Source organism: Talaromyces amestolkiae (assembly GCF_001896365.1).
Source record: "Talaromyces amestolkiae strain CIB chromosome Unknown scaffold5.1, whole genome shotgun sequence".
Lineage (NCBI taxonomy): Eukaryota > Fungi > Ascomycota > Eurotiomycetes > Eurotiales > Trichocomaceae > Talaromyces > Talaromyces amestolkiae.
Window position 1 is genome coordinate 212,584 of NW_024468041.1, and position 16,987 is coordinate 229,570.

At 49.3% G+C, this 16,987-nt stretch overlaps 6 protein-coding genes across 6 annotated transcripts; 4 read left to right on the top strand and 2 right to left on the bottom strand.

The window, feature by feature from the left end:
• Positions 1-413: 413 nt before the first annotated feature.
• BHQ10_003210 (uncharacterized protein) lies at positions 414-3,100 on the top strand (the record flags this gene model as incomplete). The annotated part of the gene is made up of 2 exons (XM_040875442.1): positions 414-740; positions 857-3,100. 2 exons carry the CDS (start codon positions 414-416, stop codon positions 3,098-3,100), a joined length of 2,571 nt encoding a protein of 856 aa, XP_040731714.1.
• Positions 3,101-3,365: 265 nt separating this feature from the next.
• BHQ10_003211 (uncharacterized protein) lies at positions 3,366-5,150 on the bottom strand (the record flags this gene model as incomplete). The annotated part of the gene is made up of 3 exons (XM_040875443.1): positions 3,366-4,626; positions 4,682-4,871; positions 4,925-5,150. The coding sequence occupies 3 exons, from the start codon at positions 5,148-5,150 to the stop codon at positions 3,366-3,368; spliced, it is 1,677 nt and encodes a 558-aa protein (XP_040731715.1).
• An 856-nt stretch (positions 5,151-6,006) lies between these two features.
• Positions 6,007-10,082, top strand: BHQ10_003212 (uncharacterized protein; the record flags this gene model as incomplete). The annotated part of the gene is made up of 11 exons (XM_040875444.1): positions 6,007-6,470; positions 6,632-6,720; positions 6,765-6,809; positions 6,866-6,995; positions 7,039-7,275; positions 7,320-7,354; positions 8,043-8,236; positions 8,289-8,402; positions 8,452-8,664; positions 8,716-9,297; positions 9,351-10,082. 11 exons carry the CDS (start codon positions 6,007-6,009, stop codon positions 10,080-10,082), a joined length of 2,835 nt encoding a protein of 944 aa, XP_040731716.1.
• A 702-nt stretch (positions 10,083-10,784) lies between these two features.
• On the top strand, positions 10,785-15,298 carry BHQ10_003213 (uncharacterized protein; the record flags this gene model as incomplete). Its single annotated transcript, XM_040875445.1, has 3 exons — positions 10,785-11,080; positions 11,153-13,390; positions 13,525-15,298. 3 exons carry the CDS (start codon positions 10,785-10,787, stop codon positions 15,296-15,298), a joined length of 4,308 nt encoding a protein of 1,435 aa, XP_040731717.1.
• A 361-nt stretch (positions 15,299-15,659) lies between these two features.
• Positions 15,660-16,311, bottom strand: BHQ10_003214 (uncharacterized protein; the record flags this gene model as incomplete). The annotated part of the gene is made up of 6 exons (XM_040875446.1): positions 15,660-15,827; positions 15,879-15,979; positions 16,043-16,051; positions 16,107-16,140; positions 16,195-16,233; positions 16,309-16,311. The coding sequence occupies 6 exons, from the start codon at positions 16,309-16,311 to the stop codon at positions 15,660-15,662; spliced, it is 354 nt and encodes a 117-aa protein (XP_040731718.1).
• Positions 16,312-16,584: 273 nt separating this feature from the next.
• On the top strand, positions 16,585-16,900 carry BHQ10_003215 (uncharacterized protein; the record flags this gene model as incomplete). The annotated part of the gene is made up of 2 exons (XM_040875447.1): positions 16,585-16,680; positions 16,742-16,900. The coding sequence occupies 2 exons, from the start codon at positions 16,585-16,587 to the stop codon at positions 16,898-16,900; spliced, it is 255 nt and encodes an 84-aa protein (XP_040731719.1).
• Positions 16,901-16,987: the final 87 nt, after the last annotated feature.

Here is a 16,987-nt window from a genome sequence, read left to right on the forward strand (position 1 = left end):
GTATCTACCCGCCAGTCCAGATATGGGTAGCTCCAGCCAACTGGCAACGGGTGCCTGAATCCTATGGCGTCATAGTCCAATACACATCGTTACGGTAATATTTCGCTAGACCTGTAGCCCCAGCCTTCTGCTTTTAACTGATTTTGGTATCCGACCGTATGTAAAAAAAGCGTTACATTCCTGCTCAGTCCCCCATTCCCGATTGTGCTAAGCTAACTCGTTCTTGGATCTTTAATTTCCGAATTTTTGGTCTACACTTAGACTTTAATAGTACGCTATCGCTATTCGCACGACCTGGAGACCAGGCAGAGGTGAAGGAAGCAAGAGGGAAAAGTCCCCTCGCAGTCCATCTCGAGGGGATAGACGTACGGGGAGTGGACAACCAAATCAATACGACACAAACATCAGCCATTATGGACCTGCAGCACAACCACGACACCAAGAATGCCAACGACGAAAGAGGGGGAGACCAAGATATGCATGACCATGCCCACGACCGACCACCCAGCACTAGTCCGACCGCCAAATTCGTTACCTCCACGCACATTCCTCCCACCTCCGCCGGGCTTGAGTTGGAGAATGCGATTATTCCTTTTTCATCGTCTGCTGCTGGTAATTATTGTGAGGAAGGTACGCTGCAGTGCTGCTGTGGAAGACGGGATTGTGCATACCTCAGGCATAACAATGTGGCTTTGGGCGATTTGGAGAAGGACTTAGAGACTGCGGCGAGATTGGGGCAGGTATGCTTTTTATCCTAGACTTTGGTTTCTGTTATTCGCTTCATGATAGCTCTTTTGATCGAGTTTTGTCGTGTCGTAGATGATCGGGCGAGATGTCGCTAACCTTCTCCCTCCAGGCCCTGCTGCAACGGCACGAGACGTACGTCTCCGACGCCGAGGCAGATCGAAGCCACCTGCTCCTCGAAATGGAGCGCCTGGAACGCGACAAACAAGAAATCCAGTCCGCGAACGCGCGCATAGTCGAAGAAAATCGCCATCTACTCGAGCAATTAGAAGGCCTCAACAATGCCGTCGCGACGTCGGATAATGAAATCAAAGCGCTCGCTGAGAGGCTGCAGCAGACGCAGCTTGAGATGAGGGCGTTGGCTGCTTCAGCGGCGCGGGCGGCAGACCTTGAAATGCAGCTGAATGCGATGGAGGCGGAGCAGATGGAGTTGCAGCAGCAGCTCATCCTGACGCAGGAAGACGAGAAGTCGGCGGTGCAGAGGTGGAAAAAGGCGGAGACGACGTTGCGCGATTTGCAAGATCAGTTGGATCGGTTGGAGTACGAGGCCAGGCTGGAAAGGGAAGAGCATACTCAGATCATTGAGCGCATGGAACGGAGACGCGCCGTGGAGAGGGAGTTGGATGGTGCTGCCGGTCGACTCAAGGGTGCTGCTGCTGCGTCGGCAGTTATGGATCGAAACCGCAATGCGACGACGCCGGTTGTGTCGAAATTCGTGCGCGATATTTTGCAGGACAATGCAAATCTGCAGATGGGTATTGTCGAGTTGCGCGAGTTGCTGGAGAGTTCGAACCAGGAAGTTGAGAATCTGCGAGAGCAGATAATGCATCATCAGCCGGTTGATGCAGACGCCGACCAGCCACCACAACCACAGGGATCGCGGTTAGACCAGGAACTCAATGCGAAAGAGCCTCGTCCGGTGTCGCAGGAGTTTCATGTGCATCATCATTATCATTCGCCTTCGTCGTCGGTTACTTCCAAGAAAGAGAAGCAGCCTATACGTCGACAGAAGAAGAGACGACCTACGCTGATGGCATCCGGGGTGCATAGTCCTAGGTCGTCATATCACCACACTCATCCCTCGTCATCTTCTGTATCAACAATCATGTCTCAAACGTCCGTCTCGATCCCTCCGTCTTCCTCATCACAGCGCTACTCTATTCATCCATCTGGAATTTCGTCACTGGCCAGTTCTCCTATCTCGGCATACCAGCCTTCATCAATATTTGATGTCGTCGATCAGAGCGAGCTGTCACGACCTTCAAGTCCTGAAAGCACCGCGGCTATGCTGACATCTCCGAAACGGCCAATATGGAGGGGTCATCGTATGTCGGATACTTCGAATCGCTCGTTTTCCATGCCTGGAATGTCATTTTCGGATTTTGATAGCGAGAATGACATTGACACCAGTGATGATGTTTTTGAGCAGCAGCCAGCAAAGAACGGCGATGAGATGTGGCTTCCTCCTGCTATACCCGAGGAGCAGGAGGATACAATTGACAAACACGATAGTCAAGCAGAAGAACAGGCAGAGGATGCACCGGGTCCTTCTATCATTGAGAATATATTTGAAACCCCTTTCGACCCAATGCAGCAGCACGTCCCTACTTTACGAAAATCAGCGTCTTACGAAAGTCTTCTTTCAGTTTCAGGCATGGATATTCATACCCTTCGTGAGCGACCGTCGCAGTTACTCGGGGGACTCGAATCGAGATATTTCCTCTCTCGGCGCCCACCGCAGCGCGTCGTGACTGTCGCGACAGAGACATCGTCCACTCCGCCTGTGATCTCGACTACGAATATTACTGCTGATAAGGCAAGTATTGTCACCGTGGGAAGTCTACCGCGATCATCGCATTCCTTACTTGCCATCGTAGCTGCAAAGAGCTCTATCCCAGCACCAAATTCAGACGCGGCCAGCACAGGCTCGAGTACGCCTACAACAGATCCAGTCCAGGTCACAACCTTGCAAGACGGCAAAAAGCCAGCTACAATAACCCGTAAAGTCGGCGGCTGGGTCATGGGCAAATGGGGCATTGCGCCCAGCCCCGCGACATCAGTAACTACACCTTCTTCATCCTTTTCAACCTGGACAACAGACCAACACCTCATCCGCGCGCAACAATCAGATGCAGCGAGCATTTCATCCGACGCCACTACCTCTACGTCGACAACAACAAACACAAACAAGGCACGTACGACAACAGCTCCAAAACCGATCATACGCGGCTTCGGAATTAATCAAAAGGGCCCCATACCAGGCTTTGTATCCTCGACGCCTCTGCCGGCGAAGCAGGTTACCATTCATGCACATGTTTTGGATAGGGAGCTATTGGATGAAACGTTACGGAGTTGATCTTTCCATTACGATCAGCCCGATACATACCGTCTTTCGATTTTTTTTATGTGCTTAATTTACAGCTCTTGATTTACGGTTCATGATACCCCTATCGTTCTTTTATTTTTCTTTTGACGTGTTTACGGTCTATACAGTATATGGTGATGTCGCCACGAAGTGCACGAAGTGGAAATGTATATATGTCATTTACCAGTCAATCAATCTAGTACCATTTAACCCTACCTACATCCTACTTATCATTCTGCCTACCTACGTAGGTTAATCAAATAACGACACGCCCCGGAACATCAACCTTCAACAAATCCACCCCAGCCTCAATCTCCGCCTTCTTCGGCATATTCCCCCTCCTCATCAACTCCGCGGCTTTGACCATAATCGGATCCATCCCCATCGTCGCAACGGCCACGATCGTCTCCCCCTTAGCATAATAAGCGGCAAACTTTGCATTCTCCGGTTCACCCTTGAGAATTAAATCGTCGTAGCCGTTGGAGGCCACTGTATTTCCGCAGTAGCGGAGTTGTTGGCCTAGTGCGGACCAGAATACAGGAATAAAAGCTTTGTGTTGTTTGCGTGGGCTGGAGGGTTTGTTGACGATCGAGCGGGCGACGGCTCGACCCGCGTTCTGGGCCACGTTCCAATGCTCGATTCGCACGGGGGAACCTGTCTCTGGCGCGGAGCCAGGTCCGTGGTAGGTGTATGTCGCTATGTCGCCGATGGCGTATACATCGCCATTCAGGGCGGGGATCGCGAACGTCTCGTCTGTGCGGATTGAGCCGTCCTTTTCCAACGAGATGGCAGAGTTGTTTGCCAGAAAGTCGGTAGCGGGTTTCACGCCGATGCCCAAGATGACGACGTCTGCGGGCAGGCTTGTGCCGTCCTTAAGGTGGACGGCGCCTACTTTTCCGGGATTGGAGGCAGAAGGGGTGGCCTTGTCGACGCTCGCGTTCAGATAAAACTTTACGCCGGATTTCTCGAGGAGACCTTGGAATATCTGGCCGACTTTCTCACCCATGACTCGTTCCAGGGGCGCCTTCTCCATGCCCACGATGCTCACGTCGTGGTTTTTGGAGAGCGCGTTGCCGATTTCCATGCCGATGAAGGAGCTGCCAATGATCACGACTTTCTTCTTCTCTTCGCCCAGTGCGCCGAGGATGTTTTGTATGTCTGATACGAAGCGGAGCTGGAAGATATTTCCCAGATCCTTGAACCCGTCGAGCGGGAGGCTGCGGGGGACGCCGCCTGTAGCTAGGACAAGTTTTGTGTAAGGGAATGATTTGTCGGATTGGGTTGATACGGATTTCTTCGCAAAGTCGACGGCTGTGACTTCGTCGTGAACTACGTCGATGCCGGCGTTGGAGTACCATTCTGCCGGCCGAATCTCAATCTTGGATGCATCTGCGATCAGAGCTTTGGAGAGTTTTGTGCGGTCGAGTGGCAGGTTGGGTTCTTTGGTGATCAGGGKGATACTACCTTTGAAGTTGAGTTCGCGCAGGGTCTGTACTGTGCCGAGGGAACCGCTTCCTCTGTTTGTCGTTAGTTTTGGTCAAGTCAAGAAGAGCAAAGGGAAGGGTAGCTCACCCTCCGATAACGACGACCTTCTCGTCAGTTGAGGCCGAGCATTTGAGGTTCGGGTCTCGTTGTCCGGCTTTGATGGCGCCTTCTTCGCCTTTGATATAGACTGCGCCTTGTTTTTCGTAGACTTCGAATGTATTCAAGCGGTTCGGGGCCGGGGCATCTTCAATCTCACCCGTGGTGACGGAAAAACATGCTAACAATCATGAGTATTGCTCTTCAATTTGTGATTAGAGACGGAAAAAGTACCTCCGTGCCATGGGCATGTAATACGCCCATCCGGTGCAACAACACCCAATTTCAACGGGGCGCCGTAATGCGTGCATTTGGGGCTTATGGCATGAAACTTATCATCCTCTAATCTAACAACCAGCACCTTTCCATCGGGCACACCTTCGACCTCTGACTCGACTTTCTCATAGTTAGGGATATCTTGTAGGGACGAGATGTCCTTGAGTTTGTATTCTGTGGCCATTGTGAATGACGATGTTGAGAATTGGTTGCGTGTAAATCGTGTATTGCGGGGTAGAATATGTGATGAACGACAACAGCGACACGTCCCTGTTCCTGAGAGGCAGCAGCGTGGTCTACACTTGCAACAGGAGGGAGAAGCAGACGTGAGTGTTGAAAAGGATGTAGTAGAAGAGATGGGGGAGAGACGATGGGCGGTAGGGGAAGCGGGATGATGACGATATCGAGCACAGCGATTGGGCAACGAGGGATATGGTCGCGATGTATAAGCCAGCACAGATGAAGAGCGCAAGCGGGGTACTCGATTCATGACCCTACTATATATGCAAATGCTCTCTTGGTCGGGGTCCGACGGCCGCTCTTGACGGGCAACTTATGATCAGGGTAAAGCTGTATTCTGTATTATATTGATCGAGGCTTGAAGCTTGATCTATGAATGTACAGGTATGATTGATGATGTATCTGTAGGAAGTGTTTACAAGAACACTGGAGTCAAGTCAACTGCGATGACTGAATGAAGTAATGCCCCATGGAATAAGTCAATTGATCATACGAGCTATTCCATGCCTTGTTTTGTCTCGAACATCAATCAACATTGCTAAGATGGTTGCATGATCCTGTGTAGCTCTACAGATCGAAGGGAGGAAGAGCAAATGACGTCGCAATGAGAGAGCTCCCCGCTTTAGCCAATCGGAGACCGCCGTTTACTAAGCTGCCTTGCTTGTTTAGGTTCCATGTCGACACCTGATTCGCCAGGCAGCAAGAGTGACATTCACGGAACGACTGCTTCCAGAGCATTAGATGCATGTCTTATCTAAACAACCTGAACACAGTTGTCTAACTTCTGTACCGCGTTTGCTATGAGGCTAGAAACCTTCTCTAACTCAGCACGATTGATCGCTTATCCAAAGCACGTCCGAACCCTATCTACATCATGTCCTCTCCATCACGTCCACGGTGACAAGACCGACCCGCGCTTCTCCAGCCTGGGACAATTGATCGAGGACAAATTCGCCCATATCCAAGAAGACTACCGTAATCTCCTCCAGCCCTTCTATAAACAGCCCAAACTGATCCTGGTAGAATGCCCCAAAAATGCCATCGTCCTGGCCCATGGTTTGTTAGGGTTCGCCGAACTCAAACTGGCTGGCTCCTTCCTCCCGCCCATTGAGTATTGGCACGGTATCAAGAATGCCTTGGCTATGAAAGGAATCAAGGTGATTACGACGACAGTACCACCTTACGCTTCGATTGAGAATCGGGCAAGGGCCTTGGTGGAGGATATTGCGGCTGAGGCAAAGGGATGCGATGTCAATATCATTGCGTAAGTTATTGATGATGCATGTAATGGTTCATTTTCTAAGTGTGGATGCTCGTGTAGGCATAGCATGGTGAGTTGGTCCGTCTTTTGATGCCAGCATTTGTTAACTGTGTGCAGGGGTGAGTCATCTTGGATGGAGGCGTCGACATATGCTAATCGATTAGAGGACTCGACTCGCGGTACATGATTAGCAGATTGAGGCCGACAGACTTCAAAGTCCGGTCGTTGACGACAGTTGCGACTCCTCATCGAGGTAAGACTCCTTGCTTTCTACGTCCACGGTGCTCATCAGATTAGGCTCCGTGATTGCCGACCATTTCATGCAGCGGGTTGACGCCCATGGTATGTATATTTCGATCCGCAAGTTATTCATTCCTGGCTAACGCTTAGATGAACAGTAACCCGCCTGCGTAAATTGTCAAAATCAATTGATAAAATCACCTCTGAAGCACAGGCATTCAGCCAACTGACACGGAAATATCTCGAGGACGACTTCAATCCCCATGTGCCAGACATTGAGGATGTTCGGTACGTCAGACATGTTACCATGTTGACTGAGCTAATCTTGTAGGTACTTCTCCTACGGCGCAATGTTTCAACCCGGCCTCTTCAACATCTTCCGGCCCTTTCATCGAGTCCTGGAAGAAGTGGAAGGCCCCAATGACGGCCTCGTCAGTGTAGCCAGCAGCAAATGGGGCGGCGACTCTGGCTATAAAGGTACACTCGTCGGTGTGAGCCATCTGGATTTGATCAACTGGTCCAATCGTATTCAGTGGATGGTTGGCGAGTTGACGGGGAATAAGAGAAAGTAAGTATTATCTTTTCATGCTTAGAACCGGCTGACTGTATCAGATTTAATGCCATTGCTTTTTATCTGGATATTGCAGGTAAGTACTTCTCATTCCTGGTGGGTCATAGCTAACTGGATAGATATGCTGGCAAAGGAAGGTCTATAATCTGTACAACATGTATACTATCACATACCCAACCTCTGTATATATTGCATGTGGACCAATCAACAGGTCTAAAATTAAAGAACTCAACAACAACTAAAATGCATAACCTCAGCTACGTAGTACAGCCTCCAAATTCAGGGGTATTTCGACACAGTGGCTTAGATTGCAGGCATCAAGGCAACAACATAACCATCATCCAATACTTTGACTAGACGAACCGCTCGTACTCGCTTGCACACCTCGCATTTGCTAAGCCCCAAACCGATTGTAACCAGACAATAAGGAGACAGGAATCGTTTCTTGGTGGTGGTTGTCTTCGACTGTTTCTTAGGGGTCGGCAAACCTCCGCATGGCCCCGCGGCGAACCCACTTAAGAAAAAAACAAAACGTCATTCATTCTACCTATCCTTGCCAATGCGAAGCTCAATGTCAATGCACCTATATTCTAGAGCTGATGAGCGCTCGTCGAAAACTAGGCTGCAACACTTTCCCAATTGTATATAATTATTCTAATTTGTTCTGTCGTTATCAGATGTGAAATCAACCATTCTTTCATTCCTCATTCCMCTCCCCCGCCGTTCGCCGTTCACCGCACCATCCTATTGATTGAACATGGCAGCAACCGTCAAACTCGACAAACCGCATAGCCATTTTACGAACTTGGACCATATCACCGGGCGAGTGGTGCTGCAACTGCATTCGGATACCGCTATTAGTGCGATCCATGTCAAACTCGAAGGTGAGAGTCGGACGCGACTCTCAACGCCGCGCAATGACAGGGATAAGAAGAAGGCGGAGATAGAAGTGCATAAAGTGGGTTACCTAGGAGAATCAGATGAATTTGGTTCTGATGGTCTGCGTGCAGATATTGTATCGGGTTCAAGCAGTCTTTCCGAGCCCGGATATCGCACAACATAGCTCTCCCAATGCAGCGTTTACGTTAGCTGCTGGTGTTTATGAATATCCGTTTGAGTTCAAGGTACATCTACAAAACTTTTACATGGTGGACCACTAGCTGATAAAGACAGTTCCCATTCAATAATTCCTGCAGCAACCAGAACTCAATGATGACGAACCTCAGCATGGTCGGTCTGCGAGTCGAAGTGGCACGAGATACATATGCGCATGTCAAAAAGACGTTACCACCTTCCTTGAATACTTTTCCGGGCGAGGCGGAGATAAAATACTACGTCAAAACGACTGTGGTTCGGCCTCAATTCTACAAAGAAAATATTCGATCTGTGAGTCCCCTTTGCTACACAAAGTTCAGAGTCAGCTGCTAAGTATAGCAGATTGCAGGATTCAACTTCCTCCCCATTGAGCCCCCGCGAAATGGCAACCCAAACGAAGAAACCTACGCCAGACGTCAACACGAATTCATGAGACAACAACCCCCAGCAGCCGTGAAAAAAGGCGGACTCTTTCGCAAGCAGTCATCTACACCTCTAGTGCCCCTTTCGACCGCAGATCCAGTACGAGTGTCAGTCGATGCAAGGTTACCCAATCCTCCGATTCTGACTTGCAACGAACCCATACCGCTACGCCTCATCGTCACTAAGAAATCGCACMCCCCCGAGCCGATGTTCTTACAACTGCTTCAGATCGAGTTGATTAGTTATACCAATATCAGAGCACATGAACTAGTGCGCACGGAGCCGCTGAGTACATTGATACTGAGTCGCAGCAACATGAATGTCCTTATTGGTCAAGCATCGGATCCCATGGGGCAGGAATGGAAGATTGATGCAAGTCTATGGAATAAACTCCCACTGCCACCGAATGTTGCGCCTTCATTTGAGACGTGTAATATTTCTCGGTATTATGAGCTTGAAGTGCGAGTTGGTTTGTCGCATGGACCTGCAGGACGATCGATGGTAGGTTGCCTCCTGAAACAGACGTGAAAGATCGAGCTGACCATGAGAATTAGCCCCAAGTCATTGTCGTACCTCTACGGCTGGCCGTAAGAGTATACTCCGGCATCCGCCCACCACCAGCTCTCTTAGAAGCAATGTCTGCCAACAGAAAATTACAAAACGCTCCAGTAGGACAGAAACCATCTATATACGACGACAATAACCCTCCACCACAACCACCACGACCCGTTAATCAAGCAGCTGAAYTAGCCTCTCACAACATCCTCGAAGGCGACGACGCACCACCAAGTTACGAGGACGCAATGGCCGATATGATTAGTCCTATAGATGGCCCACGCGGAGAATACCATCAAACGCCTGCACCGGCTTTCCAGGGGAGTCGGAATCTTTCGGGGGTAGGTGATACAAAACAGCCATTCCCAGATCCGCAGACCAGTCACATTGAAGATGATCACTCCTTCCATCACGAAGGAGACGAAGACGGAGAAGAGTTTACGCGCTCATTTTCTCGTGATTCATCAGAATCAGTCGACATGCTGCCCCAGTCACCGCGATTACGGCCAATATCATACGCAGATAGCGTTTTTGAAGATAGAAAGTCTGGTCAAACACAGGGGCATACGAGCAATTATAATGATAGTTCGGCGCATGAAACACAGCAGCAACCACCTCCAGCATTCACGCCCTCGCAAACACCCCAGGCTCGTCGAACAATAAGTACCGGCGTGCCCAATCGCCGACCAGTGCCGAACTCAAGCCAACAACAAGGGAACCCTTCCAACTGATGTCTGCTCTCCCTTATAGAAAAAGTCTCCGCTTTTATTATACCCTCAATTCTTCTTGGTGTTTGGACTAGTGATACAAAAGCATTTTATGGAGTTTTTTTTTCGATGCATGGTCAAAATATTTATATTTATATTATCATAATCATACATCTCCAATATCAATTGGCGGGAGACTCCGTAGGTACAAGCCCTTTCGTGGAGAGTCCACGTACGACGTAGGAACCAGTGCCTACCTAGAGTTACATGTATGAGTTGACGTCCCCTAGACCAGTTGACATATATGTAACTGTATAGAGGCCTCTACAACCCCCTATAGGTGAGAGGTGATTTTTGGGGGGAAAGCTTACCCGGAAGTGGCATACTTCCAGGAAGGCCTAGGGATGCTTAGAGGGCGAGGGGCTCGAACTGATTTACAACCATGCGTACATGAGCTGGGATCAAACAAAAATCAAACATTGAATATAAAGAACGCAAAAAAAGGGCAGTCAGTCCATAAGGAGGTCCTTCCTATCACTACCAGCCAATCACCAAGCTCTCAGTTGGCGCTTTCCCCCACTTCCTTCCGCGAGACTAAGCGCCAACATGATTGACAATTTAATCTACACCTCAACGTCGACAGCGAGAAAAATGTCGTGGCAATCTGTGTGGCCTCTGTGAGAAGGTGCATATAAGGCGTCTAGTCAAGTTCTTGTTGAGTTCACGATGCGTCTCCAACTCACGATCCTCCGCCATGGTCTTCCAGCGACCCGAATTCTCTGGACCGTTGGCTCTGACCGTCCTCTCAACGCGACATACGGCAACGAAGGATGTACGATTGCTCAGTTGCTAGAAGAAGTCAACGAGGTCGTGCCATTGGAGACTTCCGTCGACGCAGTTGGCGAGAATGAAGACACAGGCGGTCAGTGGGGATTAGAGGATTATGTTGTCGAGGTTAATGGATTCGAGTGCTTGCATTTTCTGTCTGTGGATGCGTTGTTGAGGGAGGGCGATGAGGTTGTGTACGTCATTCTTTATTCTCTCAGAATATTCTGCCACTTTTGGAAGTTTTACTGACTCGTTATACTTTTCAGGATTCGCGCACTTGGTGTTGGAGACATACGCGCAAGAAGACTCTCCGGCCGTCTGCAAGTTTCGACAGATGGGAGACGATTGATCGATGGCGTTTCATTTGGTAGACCTTATCTTCAAAGATCGTTTTCGTCCAGACCGCCGATTCGAATTCCGCCACGAAAGAGACGTCGTACGACACTAGGATGGACCGGAAACCTCGAGGACGAGCAGACAGATACCCAACTGGCGCTATATGACGATGCCTCAGTAATGGTCTCCGAGTCCGGCACTGTTATCAGACACCCGCGAACACTTTTTGAAAATGATGGCGATGGAGACCATGACGAAGACGAAAGCGACATGGATTATGAGGAAGACCCCGAGGAGCTGGCGGAAGAGCTCAAGTCGTTGAGAGACGAAGCACATACCGACGTTCCATTCTTCGATACTCCCGATTTCAAGCGTTTCCGTGCAGGGCGCCTGTCGCGAATGGCGCATCGGGGTCCTTTGCCAAGCAGCAGCCCAGCTCGCCCATCAGTTGTATCAACACCACGTACGAATCTTACCAAAGGTGTCGATGGAGAAGCTTCGGTCAAGTCGACCAAGAGTGTTCATTTCGAGGCCGACATTTCGAATTTCGAGAGTCAGTTGTCCGACAGCGTGTCTGATACAGACGAGGATGTGGAGTTAGAAGCCTCCAGTGACACCGATGACAGCAGCGCAGAGTCAAGCGACGAGGACTTTTCAGCTGAGGAATCTGATCTCGACGACTCCTCGGCGTCCGAGGATTCGGATCTGGAGTCCGACTCTGAGTCGGAAGAAGAAGATCTTCCACGAAAGAAAATGTCCAAAGCCATTGACGTGTTCACTCCTCCAGGCGAAGGCAACAGAAAAACCAGAAATAGCAACCGGCGCAAGAAGCTTCGATCTCGACTAGCTAAATTGAAAAGCCTAGGGGAACTCCCCCCAGAAGCCAATTTTGACGATCTGAAAAAATGGCAGGCGGRGAATGGCAAAGCGCCTCTGACGGAGGTCATAGATCTTGGAGGAAAGCGTGAGGCTAGAACGAAAGAGCAGTCAGAAATCGAGATCAGGAGACAGCAGTTGCTCCGAGATTTGGCGTCTGGTGGAGTCGACGTTGACGGCCATTCTGAGAAAGAAAACATTCCGCCACGTTACAGAAATGGGAAGCAGAAGGATATACAGGAATCGCCAGAAAAGATCAATGGTAGTCCGGCTACTACTGTCACATTGGAGGCAGTGGCCGAGACCACTGACGAGCTAGAGAAAACGAGTCCGACTGACCTCAAGAGACGGAAGCTTGACCTTTCGAGCACCAAACGCCTTCTTTTCGGATCCCTAGGTGTTCGAACTCCTAAAACCAAAGAGGATGAAGAGGCGCTGCGTAAAAAGCTGGATGTCTCACGCACTAAGCCTGTTGCGCCGGAGAAAACCACAGAACTTACCCAGGCTGAGACTGAGAAAGAGGTTGACGAGAATTGGCAAGAGAAGATCGTTCTTAGTGCAACGGAATGTTTTTACGATGATATCGAACTCACAGCTCCTCCATTTCCTTTCGAACAGCGATGGGATGCCGATGCAAACTATGCTATTCGGCAGCGCAAGAATAACAACAACAAAAAGAACAAGAAGCGCAAACAACGTGACTGGCAGCAAGATGAAGCGTACGAGAGCTACCAAGACACTACACTAAACGAAAACGAAGCGGATGGAGGCACTACGTTGAATTACGACGATCCACCTGTATCAGCTCAAGAGGAGAAGATTATACAAAAAGAAAATCAGGAGGTCAATGTGAATGGCGATGCGGACGACTTGCCCGAACTGCCAAGCGATGTCACTGCGTTGCCTGTCATGACCGACAATGAAGTCAAAGTTGGCTCCATCATCGCCTTTAAACATTTACTCATGTCCAAGGCGACGAATTGGCAGCCGCAGATCTCCGATTACAAGGTTGCCCGGATTGATAAGATTTATGACAATGGTACTTTTGACATGATCCTTGCAAAACGTGATCGTGAAGTTTATGAGCAAACTGAGGTGGACGAAGACGGCGTGCGCGAATATTCTGGCTTCGAGATGCCAGACGACGAGCATGATGTCGAGGATGACGGTCTTCGAAGCGTAACGTTTGCAGATCTATTAGAACCAAAGATGATCAAGGCGGCTGTTGTGAAGGAATCCGACCAGAGTCAACAGGAAGAGGGGTTGACGAATGGAAAGGATGAAACAAGCCTGTTAGTTGATTGAATTTTCTTTCTCCTACTACCATTTTCTCCGATCATGGCGCTACTGCCTAACATTACAGATCTTATTCACCGATTGTATAACTGCATTACCTAAGCTCACAATTGTATTACTATCCTAATAGATTAAACCATCCTCCTACTCCATCCGCTCCTGTCGTATCTGCTGGTAGCAACGCAGCATCCGTAGACGAAGTCGAAGTTCAAGACAAGGACGAACCCGATCTACCGCCTCCCCTCGCAGCACCATCATCACAAACCCGACTCAAAATGTCACACATGATCCACGACGCGGGCTTTCGATCCACAATCGACTCTGAGCTGGAAAAAGAGCCGGTCGTGCTAGAAACATTCGACGATAAGTCGAGAGAAGACTCTGCAATTGAGATGCAGAGTAAAGCTGCAGCTGATGATAAGGGTGCAGATTCGAATAATGAAGAATTTGGGTCGAGTCCGCCTAATGTTGAAGACCAGCATGACGAGGTAGAAGAAAGCCAGGTGGTGGATCAAGGGGATGATACGGCGATGGATGATGTGGATGATGCTGGATTTCAGATGGATGCCGACGATGATTTTGTCATGGATGATCAAAATAGTCAAGCTGGTGACTACTCGGATGACGATGTATCCTTGCCTCGAAATGATACTGAAAAGAGGCATGACAATAAGTTACCTGCGGACGAGACAGCTGGTTCGAAGGCGGGGGAAACCCCAGATTCGCAGCCCTCCCAACAAAATGCGTTGCGAATAGTGAAGCAGGAATTAGGTCAGCAAAGAGCAGCTGAAAGAGAAGCAGAGAGGTCGTTTCAGAATACTACAGTCCGAGGCAACACTCGATCATTCACCGAACCGGCTATCCTCGATGACGGGGCTTATGGTGACGAAGATGACGACGCGTCTGAATATGTCGATGCATATTCCACTGTCTCTGATACATTCTACAAGCGGGACATGGCTGCCATGAAAAGGGAGAAAGCCAAAGCCAAAGCCACTTACGAAGAGGAGGACCGTCTTGTTGAGACGCCGTCTTTTAACATGCCCAAAAGCAATCAAGAAGCCAACAACGTCACTGATTACACTCCGGGATCGGTCGAAAAGAAGAATACCAATAACAATATCGATTTCGATCTAGGTTTTCTTGACGACAATAGAGAAGAAAGTGAGGACTCGGATGTTGATTTTCCGGATATCGAGGTGTTGTGGGCTTCTACGGCGCCGACGCAAAGGGAGTTCTCGCCGATTAAAATGGAGTCGGAGACGGCGAGTCATTTGCCAAAGTCGTCGGCTCGTCAGTCGAGTGATAATGAATCGTCTCTCAATGGGCCGATTGATAGTGCTGCGAAGGATMCCCCCGCCGCACAACAGAAGCAGCCGGAGCCGAGCCAACAGCAGGCTGTTGGTGAATCGAATTCAAGAAGAGATATTGAAGAMCCCGCCAATGACGATAACAAAAATAACGCCGATAACGAAACACAATCTCCCTCCCCCTTCGATCCCGACCTCGACTTTGACGGCTCCCAACACGACACAAACGACAACGACAACGCCGACATAAATCTCGACAACAACGACTCCGACGATCAATACCAACMCTCCGCCGACAACAACAGTCACCCAGAGTTCCAGCCACAAGACCAACAAGAAGAGTCCCAAGACCACTCCATCCCCATGGTCGATCTGACCGTCTCCAGCCCCTTAGTCTCACCAGACGACAGCGACGACGAAGATTTCGCGAGATCAAAGCGTCTTCCCAAGGGGCCGGGGTGGGTGAAGAAGAATGTGCCTGAGACTAGAAGGCAGACGAGGTCGTCGGCGGGTGGAGCAATTATGTTGAGTTCGAGTGTGAGTCCGCAGCCGGCGCGGAGGAGGGGCGGGAGACTGGTTCAGTCTCAATACTGAGTTGTCATTTGGATGCTACTTGTGATTATATACCATTGATTTTATGTTTTGTTATTGTTGAGTTTGGTGAGATGTGTGTGTTTATTTTTCGTTTTGAAACAAGCGTTCTATGCATAGCTCGTACATACTCATGACATCAAATTGGCCAACGTCATGTTGCCTCGTTGTATATATGCTTCTAATACATACGAACTCGTCTCGTACCTATGTACCTGTACTCAAAATTCCAGGATTGCTTCAAATAGACACAAAGAGAAGAAGAACTCCACCTATTCCCTATCACAAGGGGGCATATCTAACGCAACAAAAATCCGAAACGAGCAATCATAAAATATGTACACCACAGTACAAGTGAAAGAAATCAAGCAGCAATCTGCTCCGGCACTTCAGGCTTAACCTCAACAACAGCATGAATCAAATCCTTGATAACCTTATCGCCAGACTTTTTGCCCGCGACTTTGATCTCTTCGAGCTGCGTCTCGGCTTCTTTATTGGCTTCTTCTTCGGCTTTTTTGTTTCCGCTTGAGTGCTACGGGGTGTCAGCTGCATTTATAAAGGGCGGTGGGACAGGGGGGCATACCTCGGCTTCAAACTTCTTAAATTCTTCMTCCTTTTGTTTCCTGTATTCGTCGATTTCGCGCTGGGCTTCTGTTCGGGCTTCTTTTACGCGCTTTGTGCGGTCTGGATTTTGTCAGCTCTATGAGTTTGGTATGGTGTGAATATGGATCGATGACGGAGGCGTACATTCTCTAGCTATAATCCATTCAGTCAGTGTGATGCTTGTACAGGAGGATATGATGGAACTAACCTTGCTGAACAATCTTCTGAGCTTCGCGCTCAGCCTGTTGTCCCCATCAGCAAATCCGTACGGTTGTTTCCAGTTGAGTGTCACTTACATCCAGAAGGGTCTGGATTCCCGCGGAGTTTTGAGCTGACTGTATACATCTGCGATTAGCCGGAATCTCAAGACCATGCAATGAACAGCTCAGAAAAATCTCATATTAACATACCATGTTGATTATGACCGTTAGACCTTTTGCTGTAAAATCAACGTTGAGGGGCTGTGACGACGTCTGGAGCTTCCAAGCAGCAGCGGCTCGTGATGCGCAGCTACCTATCAAGTGGGTCCCTGCCCTGTTCTGCCGCTCTTGACCGCCTGTATTATATATTTGCGCCTTTGATAAGAGCGATTGCATCGGATGTTGTTTTCTAAGTGTTATCGATCAATTGCTGATTCATTACACAAAGAAAAGCTCCGATAAGCGATCCGACTTAAGGAGTTCAGAATGTCGCGCGCCTCCAAAGTCACGCTGGCTGCGACGTCGCTCGCAACAGCAGGCATGATCTACTTTGTCCACTGGTCACAGGAAGCAGACAGAGCGGTTTGCATCCCCTTTACCCCAACAATCAGACTCAAAACTAATAAAGTCTTGGTGTATGTAGGCAATGCATGCCGGCGTCGAACGAGACGAGGAACGACAACGCATCAAACGCGAACGACAAGCCGACTTTGAAATGCAGCGTCGACTCGAGGAAGAATATCGCAAGATTCAGAATGTTCCAGAGGGACAGAACGATCCGGGACTGGGGCAGAAGAGTTGATGGGCTTGCGGCGATTGATGACTGTTGTATTATACTTGATTCGTATGAGCGGACATTGTCGGATGCATTTTAAGGTATGAGGTTACT